Genomic DNA, 12,237 nt, shown 5'->3' with positions numbered 1-12,237 from the left:
GTTGAAATACATTACGGATTTGGCTTCACAAAAACAAGTATAAAAAATTATAAAAAAAAATAATAGTGTCACTGATCCGTTTGCATAGATAAAATGCAAAAAACGAATAAAGATGTTGGGAAAGGATTTCAATGAATAAAACCTAAAGTCGTCCTATTACGTGGGATTGGGATAAAATAAGAATGTTGGGAAAGGGTTTCAATGAATAAAACCTACCGGTCATCCTATTGCTGTTGGGAAAGGGTTTCAATGAATAAAACCTAACGGTCATCCTATTGCATGGAATAGGGTTGAAACGCAAAAAATAAGTAAAAGTGTTGAATTTTATCACTAAATATTTATTTTTAGTATAAACAATATTTTACATTTTTAATCTCCTACATAATAAAATTCGTACATCTTCGACGTGAAACTCTACCCTCCAATACTTGATTCACTAGATATTTGAATAATTGACTATTTGGTGTTATATAGATTGTATATATATGCTTACCATTTAAACATTGCTTGGGTCGTCCAAATTAAGAGAGAGAGAGAGAGAGAGAGAGAGAGAGAGAGAGATCAAATGGAAGGTGATAAAGGTTATAGAGCTCACGTGTTGGCAGTTCCTTATCCTGCTCAAGGTCACATAAACCCGTTGCTCCAATTCTGCAAGCGCGTTTCCTCTAAGGGCAAGGGCATCAAAGTGACTCTAGCCAACACCGTCTTCATCGCCAACTCGTTGCAGAGCACATCATCGGGCTCCGTCTACTTCGACACCATCTCCGATGGCTACGACGAAGGCGGCTTTGCTCAAGCTGGGAGCGTCGCCGACTATCTATCCCGGATGGAAGCCGTGGGATCCAAAACCCTAGCCGAGCTCATTAAAAAGCACCAAAACTCACCCCAACCTATAGATTGCATTGTTTACGATCCCTTTTTACCTTGGGCTTTGGAAGTAGCCAAACAATTTGGTATGCTTGCCTGTGCCTTTTTTACTCAAACATGCACGGTTAATTACACTTACTATCTCCAGCATCATGGGAAACTGACGATTTCTTCTGTTCCGGGGTTGCATGACGTGCTTGAGCCTCGAGATTTCCCGTCCTTCATTTCTGTCCCGGGCTCGTTTCCGGCTTACTTTGAGATGGTGTTGAACCAATTTTCTAACACCCACAAAGCTGATTTCATTTTTGCAAATACTTTCTACAAGTTAGAGCAAGAGGTACGTCTCGCTCTATAATATTTTTAATTTTTAGTTTTCACTTGTTTGGTAATTGTTTCTAAGTGAAAACCAAGATAAGCCAAAATATTGAAAAGTCGTATATAAAACTAGTTTTATTTATTTATTTTAAATTGACAAGTTTCTAATTTTTAATACACGTGAAACTGGAAATGAAATATAAATATCAGATGATCGTTGATTAACTAGTAATTCTATTTACCCACAAGAGTGATATGTCGTGACATAAATTTGTTAGGAGTGTGACCCTTTTGTATGCCTAAATATCATTATTCAAAATGAAAACTAATGAAAAGGGCTTGAAAACTTTGAGTTTTAATGATAAGGACAAAATAAATGGTAAAGTGAATAGTACCAGGATTGACTTTTTAGTGTAAAAATGTGGTTTTTCGTTAAAGTGAACAGTACCGGGTACTTTTCGTTAAAGTTCCCTTATTCAAAATCATTATTGTTACTAAGTTTTTTTTTTTTGGTGGTAGATCAATATATAATTGATTTGTCAAAGTAACTAATATGTAATATGAAATAATTATGCAAGGACAGGCGGTGGATTCCATGTCAAAAGATTGTCCAAATTTGTTGACAATAGGGCCAACAATTCCATCTTCTTACTTGGACAATAGCATCAAAGACGACAAGGATTACGGGGTCCATCTTTTCAAGTCCGACTCGACCTGCACAGACTGGCTCAACACCAAGCCAGCAGGCTCGGTTGTATACGTGGCATTTGGTAGCATGGCCAATCTAAGTGACAAGCAGATGGAGGAGCTTGCATTTGGGCTGAAGGAAAGCGGCTTCCACTTCTTGTGGGTGGTTAGGCCTTCGGGGGAGGCAGAGCTTCCCTCCAAGTTTGTCGAAGAGACAAGTAATAGCGGTCAAGGGTTAGTAGTAAAATGGAGCCCTCAGTTGGAGGTGCTGTCGCATGCGGCGGTGGGATGTTTTTTCACACACGGCGGGTGGAATTCGACGATCGAGGCATTAAGCTTGGGAGTGCCAATGATTGCAATGCCGCAGTGGACCGACCAGCCTACTAATTCCAAGCTAGTTGAGGATGTTTGGAAGGTTGGTGTTAGAGTGAAGGTTTATGATCATGATCATGATGAGATAAACGATCGCGGTGAGAATGTTAATGGGATGGTAGGAAGAGAAGAGTTTAAGCGTTGCATTAGGAAAGTGATGGAAGATGAGGACGATGGGATTGAAATGAAAAAGAATGCAAAGAAATGGAGGGAGTTGGCAATAGAGGCTGTGAGTGACGGTGGCACTTCGGACAAAAACATCCAAGAATTCGTGTCCAAATTGACAACCGCAGCCTAAACCCTACAATCTATTTATATTCTTCTCACATGTCAGTGAGAAGTTTTATATTCGATAAAAGCGGCGATTTTAATATTTGATTTCTGTTAATGTGCTATTAAACATATTGTTGCTTTTAAAAGGCATGTGAATAGCCATGTAAATAAAAGGGGTGGAAAGCCATGCATGGGTGCGACACTTACCAACTAGTCTCTCAACTACTGCTCTTCGCCAGCGGCATAAGATGGGTGGGTTAAGTTGATTGTAAAGGCCGAAACCGGTCGAGTGAGTGAGTGAGAGAGAATTAGCCATGCAATATGTATGCTTGGCCATGGGGGTATGATTTCCTTCTAGATATATACATACATACATATATATATGTATATATATAAAAGGAAATACACAAATAATCCGCAAAAGTTGATTGGATCGGAAGCAGTCCGTCCTCCCAGAATTGGATCCCCTCCGAGGCAACTCATCGGGATCCTCTAATGTGGGCCGTTGGATTTTAATCCAACAGCTACAAATAGGGGGCCCCTCTAAAGTTATAATGATTGTAACCGTTGGATAAAATTTCAATGGTCCAGATGGACCGGTCAGGAGGATCCCGACCCTATGCTCAGGAGGGGATCCGGTTTTGGTGTGGCAGACGACATCGTCACAGCAAGTGAAAATGTGATAGAGAAGCTAACATATGATTTGTTTGGAAGTGTTTTCAAAATGGTTGAAAACGTTTTTAAAGAAAATATGTTTTGGTTTCAAAAGCACTTCAAGTGTTTTTTTCAAGATTCACTTGCATTTTTTTAGGATTGGTTCCAAAAATATTTGTACCAAAAGTACTTTCAGTCATTTTAATAGTACTTTTAAACAAGTTCATATATTCTTGTATCATTAACATGAGATGACACGCTAGAGTCTTGCTCTCTTAAAATCCTCATTTTAAGGACATGTAAGGACCAAATGCATTTTTTTTAACAAACGATATTATCTAAACTAAGGGGTGGGGATAGGCTTGGCCTCGTAATTAGGGATGGGCAACGGTTATGGCAGGCGGATAACCGCGGTTATTTATCCATAATTGTTTATTCTCATACCCGCATAACCGTTTACCCGTTGGGTAATTGTCTAACTGTTATACCCATACCCATAACCATTTATAAATGGTTAACCATATCCATAACTGTGTACCCATTTAATCGTAACCGTTTATTACCCGTTTACCCATTTATCATTTTTTAACCCGTTTATCCTTTCTTTTTTTACCATTTACTCTTTTTTCACCCGTCTACGTGTTTTTTTAACAACTGGAAAATTAAAAAAGAAAAATTTGTCATAATTTTATTTTTCTAACAATTAAACACCGTTATACCATTGATGAGTCAATTTTATACATTCATCATACATTTCTGCATTTTAATTTTTTAAGTCCTTATACCATTGATGAGTCAATATTATACCATATACTTTACCTTAATTTTAGTATTAATTTATTGGTTATTTTGGTAGAATTTTGATCCTTTGTTATATATTTTCAATGTAGGACATTCGATTTCCTCTGGAGCAAAAAGTAACCAAACGGATGAATTTTAGAGTGATTCCAATTGGAGGATGTTCGTGAGCCTTTCAAGATGATTGTATCAAAATATCAGATTTTCTACCAAGTCGTTTGACCGTGACAATGAAATTAAGGCCTAACGCGCAGCTTTCCCAGATTGACATTTCTGGACATTTTGGGTATTTTAGAGGTCAAGATGACATATTTTGAAGAAGATTCTGTAGACATTGAAATTTCAGTGACATAAATGTTAGCCATTGCATTAAGATTACATTTGTAAACATTGAAATTTTGGTGAAATAAATGTTGACCATTGTATTAAAATTACAACCTTCATTCACTTCACCTACATCATACACTAAGTTCACCTACAACATCCACCAAGTTTCACCTACAACATCCACCAAGTTTCACCTACAAACATCCACCAAGTTTCACCTACAACATCCACCAAAATTCACCTACAACATCCACCAAAACAAATGGATGGTGGTGATTCGTTCCCAAAGCCTATAAATAGGCTCATCCATCAAAGAATCAAGGAACCAATTCACAAATACATTTCTCTATTCCCAAATTGGAAGAGAATCCCCCAAATCTTTGAAGCTTTGAAACTCTAAAGCTCTCAAGGTTCCCGAAGAATCAAGAAAGCTCTCTTCGTTCTACGTTCTTCGTTCATCGTTCTTCCAAGATCAAGCCCCGACGGCCCTTAGATCAACCATCAACCAATTCAAGATCAAGCCCCAAAGGCCCTTGAAGAACTTCCACCAATTCAAGATCAAGCCCCGACGACCCTTGAAGAAAGCACCATCGTTCATCATCCGTTTATCTAAGATCAAACCCCGACGGCCCTTGGATCAACAAACATCAACAAATCCACACATCCAACCGTTCTTCAAGATCAAGCCCAAAAGCCCTTGAAGATCCGTTCATCACCGTTATTCAAGATCAAACCTTAACGGCCCTTGAAGAAACACTCATCCTCAAGATCAAGCCCCAACGGCTCCTTGAAGATCCGCTCAAATCCACCTTCAAAGATCAAGCCCACGGCCCCTTGAAGAAACTTCCAACAGTTCATCCAAGATCAAACCTCGACGGCCCTTGGATCAACGAAACATCCACAAATCAACACCTTACGGAGATCGAATCAGAGGATCAAATTTGAGAGAGATTGTAACCCAAAATCATCAAACACAAATATTATTTTGTGCACGTTGTTCTTGTCTCTTTCGTTTCAGGAATTTTCCGTGTTCACAAATTGGCACGCCCAGTGGGACCATCTCTACCTCTCATCTCTTTCTCCGTTCAAGAAATTTGAGCACACTTCCATAATCAATGGCATCAAGGAAGGCTCAAGCTGTTCCCACAACCAACACGAAGAACAAGAGCATCCTTGCCGCAGGCGGCGCCATTTCAGGCATCGTAACTCGAAGCAAGGCAAGAGCTCTTGTTGCCTCCTCTTCCACCCCTACATCAACCCTGCCAAAGGAACAAGAGTACCCGAGGTACGAACCTGTGATCACCCTGGCCTCGCTAAGGGCACCAAGGGAGGAAAGCCCGAAGAAGTACTCGAGTCTTTGTTTTCCGATGCTGACTCAAGCGACAGCACATCCATGCAAGTTATGGCTACCGGAGCAACTTCAATCGATGAGCAGCTGGCTCAGATGAATGAAGCAATTGCAAGGTTAACCTGAACTGTGGAAGAAAAAGACTTACAAATTGCAGCACTCGTCAACCGACTGGAGGCGCATGATGGCGAGAAACCAAACCCGAAGATTGATCATCTGAAGAAAGAAGACGAGCCCCCGGTGAAGAAAATCGATGTGAAGCCGGAGCCAGACCAAGCAACGGCACTCATGGGATATCTTTCTATCCAGCAGCTGCAAGAGATGATCACCAACACCATCAAGGCACAGTATGAATGAAGCTCTCATGCCTCCACGTTGTACTCGAAGCCTTACTCTAGGAAGATCGACGCCTTAAGGATGCCGAAGGGCTATCAACCGCCGAAGTTTATGCAATTTGACGGAAAGGGAAACCCAAAGCAATATGTCGCACATTTCGTCGAAACCTGCAACAATACAGGGACGGAGGGAGATTACCTCGCCAAGCAGTTTGTGTGCTCGTTAAAAGGAAACGCCTTTTGAGTGGTACACAGACCTAGAGCTCGAGTCCATCAACAGCTGGGAATAGTTGGAAAGGGAATTCCTCAACCGCTTCTACTGTACCCGCCGCACTGTGAGCATGCTGGAGCTGACGAGCACGAAACAATGGAGGGAAGAACCAGTCATGGACTACATCAACCGATGGCGTAATCTAAGCCTCGACTGTAAGGACAGGCTCTCCGAGATTTCTTCAATCGAGATGTGCATCCAGGGCATGCAATGGGGTTTACAATACATCCTTCAAGGTATCAAGCCACGGACTTTTGAAGAATTAGCCACCCGTGCCCACGACATGGAACTGAGCATCGCCCACCATGGAAAGAAGGAGCCAATCACCGATTTCAAAAGGGATAAGGTGTTTACTTCAAGAGCAGACAATCATGGGAAAAAGCCCGCCAAGGAAGCTTTTACCACCAAAACCATCCCTACCAAGACCTCGTCCACACCCATCAAAATCTCTTTCAATAACAAAGCAAATGAGATAAAAAGAAGTGAGCCTTCCCACACCCAAGATAGGTACAAAAACACTTTGAGGGAACTGGAGCAGAAGGTATACCCTTTTCCGGACTCCGACATGGATGCAATGCTGGACGACTTGCTAGAGAAGAAGGTGATTGAGTTGCCTGAATGCAAACGCCCTGAAGAGATGAATCGTACCAACGATCCCAAGTACTGCAAGTACCATCGTATCGTGGGTCATCATGTGGGCAAATGTTTCATCCTAAAAGAACTCATCATGAAGTTGGCACAGCAAGGGCGGATTGAGCTCGACCTAGAAGACACAGCCGCAACTCATACCACTACGATCGTGTTCGGGTCCTTTGATCCCGTGCCTCTTCAAGAAATACCCGACCATTCCTTTCAATGCACAAGCTACACGGCACCTTCTGCACAACCATCATTGGGGGCAAACGACCAGGATGCACCTATCGATGATGAAGAAGGGTGGACATTGGTGACCTATAAGAAGACAAGGAAGCCAAGACCACAAGCTATAAAGCCAAAAGGGGAGCAAGCGAGAAAGCATCGTGACACGCCCCGACCCTGGTATTCCCCGAATACCAAGACCGACACGTGCTGGCCGACACCCGAGGGTGACGAAAGCCATTAATTGATACAAAAGCTAAGAATAAGAAATAAATAAGGGTTATGAATTTAAAATACCATGAGTTAACAGTCTAGGAACGTGCTCAGAGCATACAACTAAACCTGGGTGAAGTTCAAGGAATCTGTTTATCCAAACAAGACTGGATATTCATCATCCAAATCCAACTACAACATCAACAAGAATTGCACCTCATTTTGGAAATTAATGAGAATAGCGTCTGCTACTGAGGAGTTTCCAAAGATTTCGATGTTGAGCCGACTCTGCCCGCAATTCCTAGGGAACGCATGTTGCAGAGTGGCATCGTCATTTCGAATCTACAACTGGTCATAACCAGAATTCCTCAAATTGAGATTTCTAAAACACGTCGCTTCCAAGTAATACTAACTCTAACCATCATTCCCAAGGGATGCACGTCGTAGAGTATCAATCTGATGCTTAAAGTCGTCCAACAAATCAAACACGTCACCGATGAGGCACAATCCCGACACGAATTCTTGAATTTCAACCACAGGGTGACAATTCCATCAGAGAGAGATTTGCACAACTGCACCGACTAGCACAAAATCTGGAAGTCGTGACATCCAAATGATGCCAAAACCAAGACTTTACGAGAATAGAAGGGAATCGTAAGTATGCTCTAAACAAACCACGCTCTGATACCAATCTGACACGCCCCGACCCTGGTATTCCCCGAATACCAAGACCGACACGTGCTGGCCGACACCCGAGGGTGACGAAAGCCATTAATTGATACAAAAGCTAAGAATAAGAAATAAATAAGGGTTATGAATTTAAAATACCATGAGTTAACAGTCTAGGAACGTGCTCAGAGCATACAACTAAACCTAATCGCTAAGAATAATTAAAATAAAATTTTATGAATAAGGAGTGAGTCCTACATTCGAGCTAATCCGGAGATGCTGCTGCAGAAGTGTCTTCATGCCGGGATTATGTGCCTTGATTCTAAGTCCTGAATGGGGGCGCAAAACAAAAGTGAGTGGACCTCCTCTAAAATTACATGATTTGATAATTTAATTGCATAAATGATTAGCATGCCTACGGATTTATGATTTGATTTATGTGGAGCCTGATGATTTAATATATTGATTTTCGTCTCGTGTTTTGGTGAGGAATTAGTTGTTAGCCTATATTGAGCTATATTTTAATATATCTATTTTCTATAAAACCATGATCTGGTAGACTATCTGATAGGTGACGATAGGATGCTAGAACATGATTTTGAACCCTCTTTATAGCGTAGACGATTTTCGGTAACCTATGCTATGAAGTGGTATTTATGAGAGACGTAAATATTTGTGCGTACCTAGTAGACACTATGCCGCCTGGGGCGATGATCTGGTGTTGGCATGTGGGCCGGGAGAAATAATCCCTAGCGAAAGGCTGAGGGACACGGAGACAGGCATTGGGCCGGGAGGGAGTTATCTCTGGCTACGGGCACAGAGACTGAGGTGCAGGCATTGGGCCGGGAGTTATATTTATTCAGTGATCTTTCTAGCAGCACACCGCATTTACGAGACGATTTATGATGCGTTTACTGTTTTGATTTCCGCGATGCGTTTCCACGATGTGACTTTTGAAATATTGTGGCATGCTAGGATTTTTATTAAATCCATCACTTATTATGCTAGTAGTTTTCATTTATATAAACTTTGGGGGTTAGTATCTTGATAACTGTTTTGTTATTATTATATATATGAACTTGGTCCACTCACTTTTGTTTTGCGCCCCCATTCAGGACTTAGAATCAAGGCACATAATCCCGGCATGAAGACACTTCCGCAGCAGCATCTCCGGATTAGCTCGAATGTAGGACTCACTCCTTATTCATAAAATTTTATTTTAATTATTCTTAGCGATTAGGTTTAGTTGTATGCTCTGAGCACGTTCCTAGACTGTTAACTCATGGTATTTTAAATTCATAACCCTTATTTATTTCTTATTCTTAGCTTTTGTATCAATTAATGGCTTTCGTCACCCTCGGGTGTCGGCCAGCAAGTGTCGGTCTTGGTATTCGGGGAATACCAGGGTCGGGGCGTGTCACATCGTCGCCGCAACAATAGGAAACCTAAAAGAAGTATAAGAGCTGCTAAGTCAACATATGCTAGGGAACCTATGGAGCAAGAGCCAAGTATTCCTGTCTCCTTGCACGAATACTTCCCGGAGGACTTCTTCCAACAGTGCACTATCACTGCATGTCACATGGTCGAAGTAGAAATGGAAGAACCCTCAAAAGGCAAAGCTGTCACCACTGAGGGGAAAAAAACTCCTACAACTGAAGAAGGTCTGCCAACACACTTTAGCATCGAGGGAGCGCTCCGGTTGCCAAAAAAGATGCGAAAAGCACTGGCCGCGATCTTGGCAAGTTCCGACGACCATGAAGTGCAAGAAAGCAAGAACGAAAGCTTGAAGCTTCAACTACATGAATGTGCCACATGCTGTGCCGCCGAGGACGCAATCCACTTCACCGACGAAGACTTGCTGCTAGGAGCCAAGCCTCACAATCGACCTCTCTTCATCTCTGGTTACGTAAGGGAGCACAAAGTCAGCCGCATACTTGTGGATGGCGGATCAGCCATAAATATCATGCCAAAGTCAACAATGACCACAATTGGCATCAAGGTGGATGAACTATCCCTAAGCCGTCTACTAATCCAAGGTTTTAACCAAGGAGGACAAAGAGCGATGGGCATGATCCGAGTAGAGATGACCATTGGTGAACTCAAGTCAAGCACAATATTCCACGTGATTGATGCAAGAACTTTCTACAGTTTGCTCTTAGGAAGACCTTGGATCCATGCGAATGGAGTAGTACCGTCCACCCTTCACCAATGCTTAAAATTTTACCGAGGAGTAAAGGTGATCTATGGCGACACCAAGCCATTCACCGAAGCCGAATCACATTTCGCAAACGCCAAGTTCTACATGGATGAAGACATGGTGCCCGAAACTCTTCCAAAAGAGAACAAATCCATGGGCAAAGCAACACCTAAAAAACAAGAGTGGCAAGCCGTGCCCAAGAAGTAAGAAGAAGAAGCTATGCCATCTTCAAGCAAAAACGACGATGAGCTTGCTAAACCTGCAACAACCAGAGGGAATATGACGCCTTCAAATGGACCAAACATACCCGTTTTTCGATACATCCTAACGTCGAGAAGAAAGAATGGTCAATCCCCGTTTGAAACTGCAACAAGCAAAGCCGATACACAGCGGCACATGGATAATGTAAAGTTGCTCAAAACAAATGTAGTTTTGCCTCTGACACAGCTAAGCGACATTAAGGTTGCAAGGCCATCACAAGGCTTCATAAAAGGCCTGCCAAAGGGGGTAGAACCAAGCTTTCTCCCAACCAAGAGGACCGAAGAAGGTTTTGATCCAAACGCCTACAAACTCATGTCGAAAGCTGGGTACAACTTCACCTCCTCTGCAAATTTGGGAAAGAAGGATTTGAACACCATCAAAGACAACGAACGTGATCTTACTAAAACTCAGAAGAAGTTGGAAGAGCATGGTTACGTGGTCAACAACAACAAAGCTGGACCTGGCTTCACACCAAATGCACCGGTGAAGATCTCCAGCAAGGTAAAAAATGCTAGCGCTCAACACATCAGCGTGAACATTATACAAGATAAAGAGGAGCCTCGAACTGCCCCTCAGACGTCAGTATTCGATAGAATGAATCGTTCAAGGACCAGAGTTTCGGCACCTAAACTCATTGGTGGTCAAAACAGAACTTCCGTCTTCAAAAGGCTTAACACGTCAGTATCTCGAATTTCTGTTTTCAAAAGGTTATCGAAACCTAAGAAGCAAAGCGATACAACTAGCTTTCCTCCACGACAGTCAGTTATGGAAAGACTTGGAGAAGCCAAAGAGCCTTCCAAAAGGAGAAAGACAACACCAGAAGTAGAAAAGATCGATCGTCTGGCAGAAAAGGATGACGTTCGAAGTTCCATTCCTTCAAGAATGAAGCGCCAAGCAATTTTAGAGGTTAACACAATTGGATCACTGAAAGTGAAAAGGCGCACCATCATCCACACTGGACAATCTTCATGCCAACAAGCTCGAGAGGTCAACACCGAAGAAGAGGCCCAAGACGTCTTCCACATCACAATCCAAGAAGGTGAAGAAGATGAAATCCTCGAGGAAGATGTCATTGCAGCACCGTCACAACTCGAATATGGGGGGCAAGCCACAGTTGACGATCTCAAAGAACTCAACTAAGGCACAAGTGAAGAACCAAAGCCTATCTTCGTAAGTGCATTACTAAGTGCAGACGAGATAGAGAAGTATTACCAGCTGCTATTAGAGTACAAGGACGTCTTTGCTTGGACCTACAAGGAAATGCCCGGCCTCGACCCTATCATTGTTATGCATCATCTTGCAGTCAAGCCTGGAACGCGACCAATAAAGCAAACTCAAAGACGCTATCGATCCGAGCTCATCCCACAAATCGAGGCTGAGATTGACAAGTTGATCGAAGCAGGCTTCATTCGAGAGCTGCAATACCCTAAATGGATCTCTAACATCGTCGTAGTTCTTAAGAAATCTAGACAAATACGTGTTTGCGTAGACTTCTGAGACCTCAATGATGCTTGCCCAAAGGATGACTTCCCATTGCCAATCATTGAAATCATGGTGGACGCGACCACTGGCCATGAGGCACTATCATTCATGGACGGCTCTTCTGGATACAATCAAATTCGTATGGCTCTTGAAGATGAGGAACTAATAGCCTTCCACACTCCAAAAGGTATCTACTGCTACAAGGTGATGCCCTTTGGCCTGAAGAATGATGGAGCTACATATCAACGCGCAATGCAGAAGATCTTCAATGACATGCTACACAAGAATGTAGAATGCTATGTAGACGATG

The 12,237-nt window shown here is 42.4% G+C and overlaps 1 protein-coding gene across 1 annotated transcript; it reads left to right on the top strand.

Annotated features, from left to right (window-relative positions):
• Positions 1 to 311: 311 nt before the first annotated feature.
• LOC103400309 (UDP-glycosyltransferase 74F2-like) lies at positions 312 to 2,724 on the top strand. The gene is made up of 2 exons (XM_070812628.1): positions 312 to 1,204; positions 1,766 to 2,724. Exons 1-2 carry the CDS (start codon positions 566 to 568, stop codon positions 2,537 to 2,539), a joined length of 1,413 nt encoding a protein of 470 aa, XP_070668729.1. The 5' UTR covers positions 312 to 565; the 3' UTR covers positions 2,540 to 2,724.
• Positions 2,725 to 12,237: the final 9,513 nt, after the last annotated feature.

The sequence above is a fragment of the Malus domestica genome, chromosome 15 (assembly GCF_042453785.1).
Source record: "Malus domestica chromosome 15, GDT2T_hap1".
NCBI lineage: Eukaryota > Viridiplantae > Streptophyta > Magnoliopsida > Rosales > Rosaceae > Malus > Malus domestica.
The sequence above is the reverse complement of the archived record's forward strand: the minus strand, read 5'-3'. Positions and strand labels throughout refer to the sequence as shown.

What these genes read in the sequence shown, in the direction of transcription:
- LOC103400309 (XM_070812628.1), top strand. Translation starts at nt 566, where the DNA reads ATGGAAGGTGATAAAGGTTATAGAGCTCACGTGTTGGCAGTTCCTTAT. An exon ending in TCTACAAGTTAGAGCAAGAG is followed by an intron (nt 1,205 to 1,765) that starts GTACGTCTCGCT and finishes ATGCAAGGACAG; the next exon opens with GCGGTGGATTCCATGTCAAA.